At 48.1% G+C, this 16,158-nt stretch overlaps 1 protein-coding gene across 10 annotated transcripts in view; it reads left to right on the top strand.

The window, feature by feature from the left end:
* dctn1 (dynactin subunit 1) overlaps positions 1 to 16,158 on the top strand; it is a 44,099-nt gene that overhangs the window by 15,357 nt on the left and 12,584 nt on the right. For 4 of the 10 annotated variants that reach the window (XM_012955765.3, XM_012955766.3, XM_012955763.3 and 1 more), the window contains exons 5-12: positions 2,155 to 2,175; positions 9,874 to 9,891; positions 12,856 to 12,876; positions 13,758 to 13,955; positions 14,153 to 14,350; positions 14,860 to 15,064; positions 15,523 to 15,601; positions 15,983 to 16,142. In XM_012955765.3, coding sequence (XP_012811219.1) covers positions 2,155 to 2,175; positions 9,874 to 9,891; positions 12,856 to 12,876; positions 13,758 to 13,955; positions 14,153 to 14,350; positions 14,860 to 15,064; positions 15,523 to 15,601; positions 15,983 to 16,142 — 900 coding nt within the window. The remainder of the gene's footprint in view (positions 1 to 2,154; positions 2,176 to 9,873; positions 9,892 to 12,855; positions 12,877 to 13,757; positions 13,956 to 14,152; positions 14,351 to 14,859; positions 15,065 to 15,522; positions 15,602 to 15,982; positions 16,143 to 16,158) is intronic. The other 6 variants (XM_004911298.4, XM_004911296.4, XM_004911295.4 and 3 more) reach the window with 3 other exon arrangements.

Here is a 16,158-nt window from a genome sequence, read left to right as displayed (position 1 = left end):
ACAAAACCAACTAGGAAGTACCCTGTGCATCAGCAGATCCCCTTGTTTTCCAGTGAATGCTCCCCCTGCTGGTGTGATATAGTAGGACAGGTGAGCTGGTAAATTCCCTGTATGTAACACTGTGCAGCTACCTGCTGTAGTGCAATGTCCCTAGGCCTTAAGGGGGATACCTTACCTAATGCTTGCAGGATATGCTGTACATTCTAAAACAAGCCATAAAACATATACCAGCTCCTCTGGACTGAGATTTAAAATAGGCCCAAACAGCCCCCACAGGCCCACTAAATAGTGACTGTCTATGGCATCTTACAGCAGCCCCCAGAACCCACAGATTGCCAGTCCAGGCGTGGCTCTGGGGAGCTGGTCTGATGGAGTTTTCTGGTTTCAGGCTGATGTTAATGTTACAAATTCTAATTGGCTGAAGCAAATGTTCTACCAGATATAGGTGGTGGTGATGCAGATATAGGTGGTGGGCGCATTCCCTGGTACAGGTTATCTACACTGGCAGTCTGGGATTTCATGTTCATATTATTACTCTGGATCTCGTGGCAGCAGAGACCCATGGGGTGTTGTCCTGGCCCTGTGAAATCCTGATCCAAAGGGAAGGGCCCAACACCATAAGGAAATTCATGTACATTTTGTGAGTTTGTTTATACTCCGTTTCTGCAAAAACTGCTAGAAACTTATAGAACTTACATCTGAAGCAATAAGGGTACAGAGAAAAATACAACCAACAAGTTTAACCTCTTGTCCTTTAAAACCTACCTACCTGCAAGCTGTTTGTGGCCAAAAATGTTGCTAATGCATGCCTAAGTTCATGGGGCCCCATATAAATAACTTGTAAGGGGCCCCAAAATCCTCATGGTGGAATGCATTACAGAAGGGCTGAGCAAGGGGGCTAATGAGTCAGTGGGGTTAAAAATAGGCCGTATGCCTCTCTAGCAGAAACTGTATCTAGTTAGAACTAAACCCCTGATATGCCAGGTCTCTCTCTGTTTGTCCTCTTTAAGTCTCCATACAGCTGGCAGTACATTGACCAATGTGGCCAGATAGTTTGGGATATTGGGCAAGTTAATGGGTCAGTATTATTTGGCCATAGGCATGGATGGAGGAGTTAAGCAGGTCCATCCAACCATAGGGTACTGTTGCACCTGCTGCCGGTTATTGGGGCACTACCATCTACCCCCAAAACCAATGTTACGGTTACATACTGGCCCCCACCCCAATTTTTTTATCCCTGCCAAGCACCATTATGCCCTACTTACCAGTGGGTGGGGTTCCTAATAAAAAAACACATGCTGCATCGATTTACATAGTTACATAGGGTCGAAAAAAGACCAGAGTCCATCAAATTCAACCCTTCCATTTATAATTTATAATACTGGGAGATCAGGAATAAGATATAGATATAAGTGTGTATATATACTCCAGAGAGTCAGAATGGGTATATGGAGGGAAGTGAAGAAAAGCCTGGCTGTGGGGCTAGGCATGTAAGCAATTTACCAGCAGGGCTCGGTACTGCTCTATATTCTCCTTACTGTGGGTATGGCATGGAAAGGGGCATGTTTGCAGGAGCCAAAGCTTATTTTATGCAATAAACCCGCCCTGTGTGCCCAAAGAACTGTGTCCAATAATGCAGAAATTCTCTGTGCCAGTCAGTTTTGAGACTTTGCTGCTCTAGATTTACACAACTCTCTCTCTGCTGGGTTTACATAACTATTTTATTTTACTGGAGAGTAGATCTATCGACTGATTCTTATACTGACTTAAAAGATGTTTTATAGAGTGTTATTCTAATATGGCAACACTAGGGGGCACCATTAGGGGTTCTGTGGCTGATAGGGTGCTGTGGGGAGCCCCTACCCCAGGGCCTAGGTATTGCAGGTAGTGCCCATACTGGGAGCTGTTTGGTATGGGTGCCCCTCCTGGTCCTGGTGTCACAGTGCCACAACGTGCCTGGGTCCTGCAGGGATTAATGTTTCTTTATGTACAAGGTGCCAGTGGGCAGTGCGGGCCTGTGTGGCACCTACTCAGGGGCACAGTGAGCCTCCTCTGCTCTCTCTCCCCCTGTGCCAGTGTGTTTCTCACTAATTAACCCATTCACCTCCTCACAGGGTCTCTAATCTCTCTAACCTCTCCCCTCTCCTCATGCAGCGCGGCGTGAAGCCCAAGAAGGTGCTCTTTTACTTTATCTCCCCCCTAAACTCATCACCAAGCGCATGAAAGCCGCCCATTCATCATTGTACTTGTGCCATTCACATCCCATTGCATGCCCGCTCCCTGCATGGTGCCTCACTGACTGCTCCAATGGGGTAAGGGCAACTTGGGAAGTCACTATATATGTGTGTATTTATAAATCAAATAAAATGTGCCCACGCATTTATACACATACATTATATACCCAAACCAAGAGAAATGGTGCCGAAAAAGACAATGCAGTAATCATAGAGACCAGTGAAGGCAAAAGGAAAAAGCATAAGGAAATAATATGTAAGCGCCATATAATTCCGGGGTCAGTGACCCCCTATTTGGAAGCTGGAAAGAGGCAAAAGAAGGCAAATAATTCAAAAAAGGACTAATTGAAAAGTTGCTTAAAATTGACCATTCTGTAACATACTAAGAATCAAGTTAAAGGTAAACCACCCCTTTAACCGGTGAAGAGCAATGTATCCATATACTAACTAAACCCACTAGTGTTGTTCATAACAGAGCTAAATACAAAGGAACAGCACAGGCAGGACTAACCTGGGTACATGGAAGGTACCGGAGCAACGCGGAACCCGCTAAGGGACAGAGTTACACATGCCAAACAAACGTCGGATCAGATAAATATAAAATAGCATATACCTTCATACAATAAAATGGCCTCTGTTCCTTTAGTAACAGTGCCACTCCTGTATGTTGCTTCTCCCCCGTTCCCTCGGGCACTAATGCCATCTCGCTGCACGCCGGTCCATTCCCAATCTGTGCCCACAGAGCCTCCTCCCATTGAGTACTGGATGTTACTCATTATCTGCCTTGTATCCATAAGTGCTACTACCTTTATTGCCCTGCTAGGGGGCAGCATTGTCCCTAAGTCAGGAATGCTGTTTAATGTGCTTGTGTCTCTGTGTTGTCTGAAGTGTGGGCACCCTTGGCCAATCACACTGTTAGATTTCCAGCTGACTCTGGGGGAAAGGACCAAGCTTGGTCTCCTGTGCCCTCACCCGTCTTGTGGCATGGCCAGTTACCCGCTTGGTCTCTATACCCCCCTGTGCTTTGCTGATGTTGGTTACATAATGTGGTGCCTTATTGTATGTAGAACTCTGATGTACTCGCTGCCCTGTACCATTACTTCCCTGGCCTGAAGCAGTGACTTGCTTATGTGTGTATGTGTATCCTGTAAATTATACCCTTATAAACGGTGCTTAGTGATGTTTTTCTGTCACATGACTCGCTGAAACATCTTTATTATAATAAATAATGTGCCCCTTCTGTAAAATATGGGTATATTAGAAGTCACTAAGGAGTTCCATTACCTGTATAAATGGTCATGGAACTCCTTGCTGACTTATAACATATTTTACAAGAGGGGGTTCACACCCGTTATGCACATTGCACAAAGAATCTGACATCTTAATCATTTTAATCTCAAGGTATGTATAATAACATCGGGTGGGACCACTGCTTTTCATATTGGTTCTGTGAGACTGGGCCGGCCGTATCGTAAGTAGCATCCCAGACACCCAATTTCCCATGAGGCCAGAGTTAACTGTTACAGTGATGGGTTTACTAACCCCATATTGAACAGCAGGGGAATCTGTATAAGGAAGCCTATGTGTCGGATATATGGATTATACCATTGAGAAATACAGACCCCCCAGCACGGTGTGTACCCCCAGCCTACATTGCTGGCCGGCTAGATACATTACTAAATTGCACTCCCACCATTGGTTACAGGGCAGATTCTGTGTGTCGCTTGCCTCCCTGGTGGAATAAGTCATATTTGCCCCAGGAATAGAAATCCAATCAGCTCTGCTTTTAGACCAGTAACCAATAAATACTGCCTGAAGGGATTGGCTACTGAGTTAGATCCGATGATCCTACGAGATTGGCCCTAGTGTTACCCCAGTGTTGTGCCCTTGGCAAATAAGCAATTCATGGTCTGTCTATCTGGGCATACTATACTATAGCATTTGTAAAGGTTAACTACAACTCCCAGCATCCCTTACACTGTGGGGTATTCTTGGGAGGTGTAGCTTCTCATTGCTGCACTGTGTAACATTGTGCCCCTTTATATGATATCTGGGCCCTGTACTAATAGATATCTGGGCCCTGTACTAATAGATATCTGGGCCCTGTACTAATAGATATCTGGGCCCTGTACTAATAGATATCTGGGCCCCTCGCTAATAGTTATCTGGGCCCTGTACTAATAGATATCTGGGCCCCGCACTAATAGGTATCTGGGCCCTGTACTAATAGATATCTGGGCCCCGCGCTAATAGGTATCTGGGCCCCGCGCTAATAGGTATCTGGGCCCCGCGCTAATAGATATCTGGGCCCCGCGCTAATAGATATCTGGGCCCCGCGCTAATAGATATCTGGGCCCCGCGCTAATAGATATCTGGGCCCCGTAGGCACCGCAGCCCTAAGTCCCTCTGCCCACCCTACACATTATAGGGCCCCTCAGTGAGTCTCATACAGTAATATCTCTGTGACATTCCCCAAGGGACCCCCCCGCCCATAGTCATACTGGTGCCAGGGACAGGGCTACGGGGGTTTGATGGCTATAAATCCTCCTGTGCAGTTATTTGTACAGATGTTATTTGGCTTGGACAGCGCAGCGCATTGTTTAGTAAATGCCACTAGCCTCTGGCATCAGGAGTTGTGCCGGGTCTGCAGATTTAGACAAATACTTCACTATTCCAAACGTATTCCTACTCAGAGGGGCACAAAGGCCCAACATTTGCCTGGTACAGAACAATATCTATTCTGAATTCTTTAGTATCTCTCTGTACAGGCTATGAGCAAACTTAGGGGGCTGTTCCTGCTGAATTGTGCTTAGTACAGGGGAATCCCTATAGAGACAAAGAGTTAGAATAGTGCAGATTATAAGCAAACAATTTCCCTGCTGCAGTATTGCCTATGGAAAAATCATTTGCAGCCAAACCCAGACAAATGGACCTTGGATGATTGGCCCCTCCCCCAGGCTGTCTGAAATAGAAATGGTTGTGTGAAATGTTATACAGGACTGATAGGAGCAATAGGAAGTGTCTTGTGTGGGGCCCCTGTTGCAATGAGTCTAACCCTGGGCTCTACAGGTGGGCTCTGACAGGCCCAACATTTGCCTGGTACAGAACAATATCTATTCTGAATTCTTTAGTATCTCTCTGTACAGGCTATGAGCAAACTTAGGGGGCTGTTCCTGCTGAATTGTGCTTAGTACAGGGGAATCCCTATGTGCCATAGTTTTATGGTATCTCTCTGTACAGGCTATGAGCAAACTTAGGGGGCTGTTCCTGCTGAATGGTGCTTAGTACAGGGGAATCCCTATGTGCCATAGTTTTATGGTATCTCTCTGTACAGGCTATGAGCAAACTTAGGGGGCTGTTCCTGCTGAATTGTGCTTAGTACAGGGGAATCCCTATGCTGCCATAGTTTTATGGTATCTCTCTGTACAGGCTATGAGCAAACTTAGGGGGCTGTTCCTACTGAATTGTGCTTAGTACAGGGGAATCCCTATGTGCCATAGTTTTATGGTATCTCTCTGTACAGGCTATGAGCAAACTTAGGGGGCTGTTCCTACTGAATTGTGCTTAGTACAGGGGAATCCCTATGCTGCCATAGTTTTATAGTATCTCTCTGTACAGGCTATGAGCAAACTTAGGGGGCTGTTCCTGCTGAATTGTGCTTAGTACAGGGGAATCCCTATGCTGCCATAGTTTTATAGTATCTCTCTGTACAGGCTATGAGCAAACTTAGGGGGCTGTTCCTGCTGAATTGTGCTTAGTACAGAGGAATCCCTATGCTGCCATAGTTTTATGGTATCTCTCTGTACAGGCTATGAGCAAACTTAGGGGGCTGTTCCTGCTGAATTGTGCTTAGTACAGGGGAATCCTATGCTGCCATAGTTTTATGGTATCTCTCTGTACAGGCTATGAGCAAACTTAGGGGGCTGTTCCTGCTGAATTGTGCTTAGTACAGGGGAATCCCTATAGAGACAAAGAGTTAGAATAGTGCAGATTATAAGCAAACAATTTCCCTGCTGCAGTATTGCCTATGGAAAAATCATTTGCAGCCAAACCCAGACAAATGGACCTTGGATGATTGGCCCCTCCCCCAGGCTGTCTGAAATAGAAATGGTTGTGTGAAATGTTATACAGGACTGATAGGAGCAATAGGAAGTGTCTTGTGTGGGGCCCCTGTTGCAATGAGTCTAACCCTGGGCTCTACAGGTGGGCTCTGACTCAGAGAATAAGGGAAACAAGCACGGAACAAGAAACCCCCCAATCAGAACCTTCCCCAAAAGTGGGCAATGAGGTGCCATTTACAAACAGCCATAAACCATAAAACTATGGCACATAGGGATTCCCCTGTACTAAGCACAATTCAGCAGGAACAGCCCCCTAAGTTTGCTCATAGCCTGTACAGAGAGATACCATAAAACTATGGCAGCATAGGGATTCCCCTGTACTAAGCACAATTCAGCAGGAACAGCCCCCTAAGTTTGCTCATAGCCTGTACAGAGAGATACCATAAAACTATGGCAGCATAGGGATTCCCCTGTACTAAGCACAATTCAGCAGGAACAGCCCCCTAAGTTTGCTCATAGCCTGTACAGAGAGATACCATAAAACTATGGCAGCATAGGGATTCCCCTGTACTAAGCACAATTCAGCAGGAACAGCCCCCTAAGTTTGCTTATAGCCTGTACAGAGAGATTTTTTCCAGTAATATTGAGAGAATTTATCAGGAACACATAACCTATACTGACCTTTTTCAAATGGCATAGGCCCAGTCGGACCGAGGACCACATCAGTGAGACGATGCTGTCCCTGATCTGACAGTTGGGTAGGACACAGGTCCCCAATATATGGGCAGATAAGCTGCCGAATTGATCTAAAGGACCTGAATTGGCATCTGAAATCTTCCCATGTATGGGCACCTTAAGCCCTGTGAATAAGAACACTACTTACAGTTGGACTTCTTCTTGTCCTGTGTGTACAGCAGCCGGACCCCTGGAGTCCACTTCTCTCTGGCAGTCAAAGGGTTGAGTTGATGGGCTTTTGGGCAAGTTGCAGTGTGCCAGTTAGTCCTGTAGGTGGTGCTCATGATAGGGAACTTGCCTTATTAGCCCAAATGAAAGGGAGAGAAGAGCCTTCTGGTTCCATATTGATTTCTGGCTGTGTGTGGCAGATGCACCGGGCTATCAGGTTGCCCTTAATGCCACCATTATTGTGCCCCTAGGGGCCAGGCTCCTCCTAACTGCACATCAGTAGCCCTGATCGACCCACTCGCAGCTACATTGGCTGCCAATCTGTTCCATGATGTAATCCTCTCCGGTGCAGCCTGGGGAGGGAGCGGCCATTCCCATCAGTGGGACTTGGGCCAATATGTGTTCTGCTGGGTGGGCAGGGAACCCTACTGGTCCGGATGTGACCGGCACTGGCCCAACAGATGCTGAAGTGGGACAGTAACTGTAAGAGAAGAGCCCAGTGCATTAGTGCCAGGGAATAGTGTAGGGACCCCCCCGTATCACTCCTTACACCATTGTGCTACTGATGGGGGAATATACTCAGGCTGATTTTTTGCATAATGAAAGAAAATATACTTTTGAGCACCTTTCTATATACATTCATTAGGTGGCCGGGCGTTTCATGAAGTGTAAATGTAAGTGCTGCAGAAAGCAGTGTCTGTCCCGCTCTGTTTCTGACTCTTGGAACAATGTCGCAGATTTTAGTTCTGCTCTAGGTCTGATACATTGTTTCAGGAGTCGGAAAGCCTGGAATACAGACTTGCCAGACAGACACTGCTCTCAGTAGCCTTGTGTTTAAGGTATATGGGAAACTGCCTTAGATTTCTGCTTTTTCTTTAGCAAATAAAAGTTTTAGGGCTGAGGATTACACTTTGGGGACAAAAGTGACTTCTTTTTTTGTTTTATGGCTTCCTAGTTAGTTATTGGCAACTGCTGGTAGCCCAGAATGTGTCCTGGCAATTGGCGTGGCAGGAGGAGAGCTGAAAAGAAACATCACTATAATAATAATGCTGTTTTGGTTGCTAAGCTCAGTGACCTCTCCCAGCAACCAAAAATCAGATCAGATGTGATTTGTATTTCATTTATTTATTTATTTTTAATTGCACGTCTCTGGTATTCATCATTCACACACTTAATCTGCTGCCTGTTGTTAGGGTGAGTGTTCCTAGCAACCAGATAGCGCTTCTCATTTCCAGACTTGAGACCCACATCACTTAAAAGCTCATATAAAATGCAGCTGAAAAATTGTCCCAATTGTAATAAACATCCAGCAGAGCAAATAGGCAGTCACCCCAAATCTCAACCTTTCACACTGTGCCCCCAGATATAGAGCTTTGGGCCCCATTAGGGAAGCAGTCCCTTTAATATGTTTCCCTGAAGGATGGAGTAGGGGTAATATATACATATAAACTATATATAATGATAATGTTACCCCCATAGAATATAGTAAGCTCTAAAAGGTGGGTACCTCGGCTGTAGGGAGTCGGCCCCTCGGGCTGGCCGGTCACTATGGCGGCTCCACTCTCCCAACGACTGCTCACTTGGCTCAATTGGAGTTTGTGACAAGTAAAGCTGGAGATGATCCGTCGGGACCTTCCTGTAACCATCTGCTAGTTAGCGCGGCTAATCCCTGGGCACCCCGCTGGGCTTAACCCTTGGCTGGCTGTGATGTGTAACCCATAGAGTGCAGCAATCTCCTATCCATCACGGATAGTTAACCCTAGGGCTGCTGAGTTTCAGAGAGAACTGATGAGCCAAAAGCCTAGTATTGGCAGCCTTAAACTGCTAATATCACAGACAGCACTGATATAGAGAATGAATGTAAAGTGTACAAGTTTATATCAATTCTGTATCCTCTCTAGCTGCTCAGTGTACTGTGTTGAGGGGGGCATTCTGATACTGTTAAACTACAGCTCCCAGCGTCTGTAGATGATTGTATAATGGGGCAAGGCAGGGTGCCAGAGTGCAGGAGCAGCTGTTACATTGTTCCCTATGAGATTAGCATAGGCATAATGGGCAGTTTATTGTATTATCAGGGAAACCCTGCAGCCTGGCATCCTATTCAGCGCCTCTGGGCTCCTATGGCATTGTGGGCTCTCTGGCACTGAAGGGGTGGAGCGATTAGCCATGGCAGTCCCTGAGAAGGATGAGGCTGCTGCGTTGCTAGGTAACAAGCTGCTCCTCCTTTGTATCCCTGCCTCCCTCCCACCCTTTGCTCTGAAGGAGAAGCATCGGAGGCAGTTAGAGGCGCAGGGTCTGCCGGGGAGCTGGGTGCCGGGGAGAAGGGGAGACACAACGGGCCTCTGATGATTGATGATGTAATCCATGCGCGGGGCGGTGGTTTAGGAGGCCGGCAGGGAGAGGCAACGTGAGCTTGGGGGGGTCGTATTGGTGCATCTTGTGGCCACCCCAGGCCCATCCGCCTGTATATGGAGGAGCAGAGTCAGGCAGGAGGGGGAGCAGGGCGCCCAATGGATTAACCAGAGTGGATGCTCCATCAGAGAACAAGCACTGCGGCCATTTGCAAGTGATTGTGGGAAGCCGGAGACTCCAGCTGCAGTCTTGTGATTTCATGTCTTAACCGTCTCTCTCCTTCTCTCTTCCTTCTCTCACCTTGTGGGATCAAAATGAGACAGGCGCCCACCACCCGCAAGGTACCCGCTTTTGTGCCAGCCGTCCCGCTCCTGCCTGCTAATGTGTCCTGTCACTGTATCCTGGTATAATGTGTGTTGGGGGGGAATGTGCCGTCATTGTATTGCATGTCTGCGCCATAGGACATGCAGCCAAAGAGCTGCAGAAAGGTCACCTATGCCCAGGCCCCCCTGCCCAGTCCTGGGCTTCCTTGTCTGGCTCTCCCCTGGCACAAACTGGGGGCTTTCATTCCTGTGCCTATGGGTCTGGGGCTATACATTCTGGGGGCTTCCTTGTCTGGCTCTCCCCTGGCACCAACTGGGGGCTTTCATTCCTGTGCCTATGGGTCTGGGGCTATACATTCTGGGGGCTTCCTTGTCTGCACTACTGGCCTCTAGCACCAACTGGGGGCTTTCATTCCTGTGCCTATGGGTCTGGGGCTATACATTCTGGGGGCTTCCTTGTCTGGCTCTCCCCCAGCACAAACTGGGGGCTTTCATTCCTGTGCCTATGGGTCTGGGGCTATACATTCTGGGGGCTTCCTTGTCTGGCTCTCCCCCAGCACAAACTGGGGGCTTTCATTCCTGTGCCTATGGGTCTGGGGCTATACATTCTGGGGGCTTCCTTGTCTGGCTCTCCCCTGGCACAAACTGGGGGCTTTCATTCCTGTGCCTATGGGTCTGGGGCTATACATTCTGGGGGCTTCCTTGTCTGGCTCTCCCCCGGCACAAACTGGGGGCTTTCATTCCTGTGCCTATGGGTCTGGGGCTATACATTCTGGGGGCTTCCTTATCTGGCTCTCCCCCGGCACCAACTGGGGGCTTTCATTCCTGTGCCTTCAGGTCTGGGTCTATACATTCTGGGGGCTTCCTTATCTGCACTACTGGCCTCTGGCACAAACTGGGGGCTTTCATACCTGTTCCTATGGGGCTATACATTCTGGGGGCTTCCTTGTCTGCACTACTGGCCTCTGGCACAAACTGGGGGCTTTCATTCCTGTTCCTATGGGTCTATACATTCTGGGGGCTTCCTTTCTGCACCACATGGCTGGGCTACAGGGGCCACAACTTCCCAGTAGTGGCCTTCTGTGCCTGGAGCATATGGCTGGCCCTAGGGGCTGCGGCTGCTGAGCAGGGGTCTTCATTAGTCATTAAGCCCCACCGAGGGGCTTCCGTATCTGCAACACATAGCTGGTCTATGGGGCTATGACTACTCAGTACGGATAAGGCTTTTGCACTGAGGGTCTTCCTTGTTTGCAACACACTACTAACATTGGGGGTCTCCAGCTACCCAACCTGGAGGGGATCTTCTGCAACTAATCAACATCCTTGTACTACTAGTATTACAGCGCAGGGGCCTCATTCCCAATGCCAATCTGGTTAAGAAATCTTCCCTTACAAGGTTGCACTTGAGTTGCAGGTATAACATGGAGTGCCCCCTTCATTGGCCCAGTGCATCCCATCTGCTGCTGAGATATATATACATACTGACCGTGCCCTTTCTGCAGCTCTTGTTCCTTGTAACCCACGACTACTGTGCAACCCTCTCAGGCCTCTGCATCATATGCTGGGAAAATAAAGGGGAAGTTTGCCTCACAGATATTATTATTTCAAAGATCAAGTTGGTCTGGTTTCTCCAATTTCCCTGGCATTTACACTCATTTTCAAGCTAGATAATTCAGAAGCCAAAATAAATAGACCAATTGGAAGATACTTGGATTTCTTACCTTTGTAAAGATTTAATCTGTTCCTGCCCATCACCCATAAAAGCAGAGAAACCCTCACTGTGCTGTAAGGTTTATGTGACTGTGGGCAAAGGGTGGTATAAGGAATGAAATCCTTGCCCTATAGCACCGCTCAGGGCTCAGTTTAGTTGCCCTGCCCAGTCTTGCCCTGCCCCATGAGAGAGAAGCTGTTCTGAGTTGCCAGAGTGTTCCCTCTAGTGGTGCCCTGAGGTATTACCTATACCTTATGGTTGCAGTCAGGCAGCCCTTGGCACTGTAAGTTACTGGTGTCCCCCAGTATCTTCACCTTTATAGTCAGCACTGCACCCAGCTGCCATTTTAAATTGAGACTTTGGTAGGAGTTGCCCCTGTTTGTGCTGATGCCGGTCTGCTTTAGAAGGGGGCCGTATTCATTATTGTCCCCCTGTGACTCTAAATTGTGTTGGAATGAGGGCCTGAGTTACAGAAGTGAGAGCAACTGGCAATACAGACAGTCCCGGGCCCCCGCCTTGGGGGGGAACCTCTTGTAAATAAGGGGTGCCCAGCTCACTGCCCTTCCCCTAGCACCGATGGCATGGGAAATGTCATGCAGAACTGTACATTGCTGCTTCCCCCCTGGTCCCCTCTCTCCCTCCAGCCCAGCGTGCCCGTGAGGTGGGGGTACAGCAGCTGATTAACATGCCGGTTTGGTACGCTGCTCTGTATGGGGCTAGCTGTGTGCCAGCTGGTACCGTGCCCACAATCCCTGCCCCTCACTGTGCACTAGGGCTAAGGGGGCATTAGTTACACTAATGTGTCTGTCAGTGTGAAACACTCAGCCCTTTACTAATCACCTGTATATAGTTATAGGCACAGGGGCTCTCTAGCCCTCAGAGCTGTCTGTGTTGGTCCAAAGTTGGTGACTGACCATATAAACCCCTCTTTATGAGTATTTAAGTGCCCTGTAGGATGGGCAGCAGCTCCAGACAGGGGTATATAAGGCCCAATGGGATTATTGTCTGATGCCCAATTTCAGTATATATGTGTAGGGGGGGTTGCTTATACTACAGAACATGGCACGATGCCCAGCTCCCCTCCCCAACCTGTTGGCACTGTGCATGGGTAGGAATGTGGCGACACTGTTGCCTTACTCACTGCTTGGAGTTTCTTTCAAGGTTATCTCTTTGTGCACTAACTGTCCTGCTGTCTTCTCTTCCTCTGCTGCTGTCTCTCTGTATGTCTGTCTGTCTCTGCCTGTGACTGCCTCTGGCTGCTTCTTCTGCAGATCACCACCCGGCGCACCAAGGTGAGACCCCTTCGCCCTACTTGCATGTACCGTATAATGCCACCGTCTGTGTGTCTCTTGGTGCCTGTGTACTGTGTCCTGGTGTTTGTATTGTGTTCAGGCTACAGAATGGAACTACAAATCCCAGCATTCCCATATGGCCTAGTGTATATGGATTACTCTTGCCCTGAGAAGCTCCTTCCCCTTCCCTGTTAATAATAGATGAAGTACGTGACACCATAAGGCACTCGCATTGCGCTCGGGCTACGGGAAGCAGCGGATCGATCAGATTATGTCTGTTATTAGGATTCCTCCGGGATCTGAGTACTGAAACATTAATGCTGTTCACTTGGCACAGTGTCCATGGGTATCGGGAATCATGTTGTGCCATTTGTGTAAAACCTCATCTCTCATTGCTTGTTGCCTCTCTTTAGCCAGTAATATGGCAAAATTTTGGGGTGTCGTTGGTGGGGTGCGCAAATGTTCATTTCTTTCAACTGGTGAATTGTCTGTTTCTCCTTCAAATCAGGGGACCCTAAGGAGGCCTCTTAGGACAGGTGGTATAATATACAGTTCTTTACTTCAGGTATATGATCAATTCCCATCAAGGAATCCTGTGATATTCAGTGCGTCCTCTTGGTCTTGTAAATTAGAAACCGAAGCGCAATGGGGCCTTGGGTTCAGTATAAGTCACATTGGTCTCTGCTTTTCACTGACCCAGAGAACCGACAGTGACCTTGGTTTCTGGTTGGAAAAGTTGCCTTGTGGCCTCCTGAATATTATAGCACAGTTTTATTATGTGACTTGTGTTTCATTCGTGGGACCCATAAAGCTGTGATGCCCGAGGAGATGTGCAAGGTCTGGTAAGTTCATTGCTAATCCATATGATGTTTGTTTGCCAGCCCACCCGGCCCTCCAGCTCAGCCGCATCCAGTGGGACAGCCGGAGCGTCAGGCTCTGCATCTGCATCATGTGGCGAGATCAGCAGCAGCGAGCCCAGTACCCCTGCCCAGACTCCGCTGGCTGCTCCCATCATCCCTTCACCCTCCTCCGCTATCTTGTCGCCAGTAGCCCCTCTGCCTGGCCCAGGCCCCACCAAGGTAAGGTGGATGGGTATTGTCTCCCCATTCTTAAGCCATTGCCCTAGTGAGAAAAATTAAGTCCTGATGGGGTTGCCCCACTGGCCTACATAGAGGTGCTGCCCCTCAATACTGGGCTGCTGCCTTGGAATTGTTTCTTTCTCCCATTATACATGATGTTGCCGGCTGTAGCTCTGACTCTGTACCCTCTTCTGCAGGAGGAGGAGAATCTCCGGGCCCAGGTTAAAGACCTGGATGAGAAGTTGGAGACCTTGAAGATGAAGAGAGCAGAAGACAAGGCCAAACTGAAGGAGCTGGAGAAGTCCAAGCTTCAACTGGAGCAGCTGCAGGAGTGGAAGAGCAAAATGCAGGAGCAGCAGGCAGACGTCCAGCGACAGCTCAAGGAGGCCAAGAAGGTTGGTAAATGTGAGGGGGCACCTTGGCCATGTAGAACTGCAAGATAAATCCTGTAGCACTGGATAGAGTGCATTTTCTTACAGCGATACAGTAATTCACTGGTTTCCTGTATAAGGCGAATGTTCCACAGAGAGATTTAGTCACCCGCGATAGATCTCTGCACCGGCGATTCCCTTGTTGCTGGAGAAAGGCATTTCGGAAAGATTAGTCGCCCATAGTAGCAGAGATCTATTGCGGGCAACTAAATCTCTCCGTGGGACTTTACTTTATCCTAAGACATGATACATTATCTTCATAGTATCTATACTGCCCAGTCCTAAAATGACTCCCAGAATGCCATGACTTGGCTGCCATGATGTAGTTTGGGGTATGAAGATTTGTGCAGTCATGCATTGCACGGCATACTGTAGGTAGGAATGGGGTGGGTTTTGTCTTGTGTATTTTCCCACTGTGCTGTATTAGTAATACTGTACTGTATAACTAAACTAAACTGTTTGTTTGAACCCAGGAAGCCAAAGAAGCTCTGGAAGCCAAAGAGCGCTACATGGAAGAGATGGCAGACACCGCTGATGCCATAGAGATGGCCACCCTGGATAAGGAGATGGCCGAAGAGCGGGCAGAATCTCTGCAGCAGGAGGTGGACACCCTAAAAGATAAGGTGGAAGAACTCAAAATAGATCTGGAAATCTTTAAGCATGAGATTGAGGAGAAAGGTGAGCAATGGAAGGATTTACATATGGGAGAGAGGAGTGTGGGGAAACGAGCAATGATAGCAAGGGAATAGGGATAAGGAGACTCTGGGACATAACATATAATCTCTTTCTAAAACAATTCTTGTGTCGCAAAGGCTTTACCCTGTTTCCAGGATCCAGACTGCTCTAAGGGTGAACTACACATAGTAGTAGGCACTTGTCACGGCTACTAAAAGCCAGAAAATACCCTGCCATAGACAGTACTGAGAATTGCCTCTGCTAAAACACACAGAGACTATTATCTGTAAATTATCAACATTGTCTATTATAGTAGCCACGACATGTAGCTGCAACTAAGTAGCTCTGTGTGTCTTTACCCTAAGGGGAGGGAAAGGTGTCTCTGGGTGGAAAAGGTAGATGACCGCCACAGGCGCATTGGGAGACTCACAATCACCCTGTTACTTGTTCCCCTGATGTAGGGTCAGATGGAGCCGCTTCCAGTTATCAGGTCAAACAGCTGGAGGAACAGAACGCAAGACTGAAGGAAGCCCTGGTCCGGTAAATGCTCCCATGCTTTCATTTGACCATGCACTTTCTGTGTTCCCCTTTGTACAATGGAGGCTACAGTGGTGCCTGTATGTACTGAATAGAATTACGTGTTGGTACAGGAGCATTTGTGCTCCAGGAGCACCATCCCATGGACAATGTGGGCACAAAGCTGCATTGACCTCTTTCCATACATTTCCTACTTATCACCCTCAAGCGTCCTGTCTTCATCCCACGGCTACTCCTTCATTTCCCTCACACTGCCATATTGCTCTAGCGCGTAAAGGGAAAATGCAGCTTGTTCCCTGTATACGTATTTATGGCTGTCATTTTGGTGGCTCCGTGGTACCTTGGTGGTCATAACTCTGTGTTGTCACTGATTCTCCTTTCCAGGATGCGGGATCTGTCGGCCTCAGAGAAGCAGGAGCATGTTAAGGTGCAGAAGCAAATGGAAAAGAAGAACACAGAACTGGACACCCTACGGCAGCAGAAGGAGAAGCTTCAGGAGGAGGCCTCGCTGATGGAGAAGACCATTGATGAGCTTAAGGAGCAGGTAAGGCTCATACACA

The sequence above is a fragment of the Xenopus tropicalis genome, chromosome 1, assembly GCF_000004195.4.
Source record: "Xenopus tropicalis strain Nigerian chromosome 1, UCB_Xtro_10.0, whole genome shotgun sequence".
In the NCBI taxonomy this organism is placed as follows: domain Eukaryota; kingdom Metazoa; phylum Chordata; class Amphibia; order Anura; family Pipidae; genus Xenopus; species Xenopus tropicalis.
The sequence above is the reverse complement of the archived record's forward strand: the minus strand, read 5'-3'. Positions and strand labels throughout refer to the sequence as shown.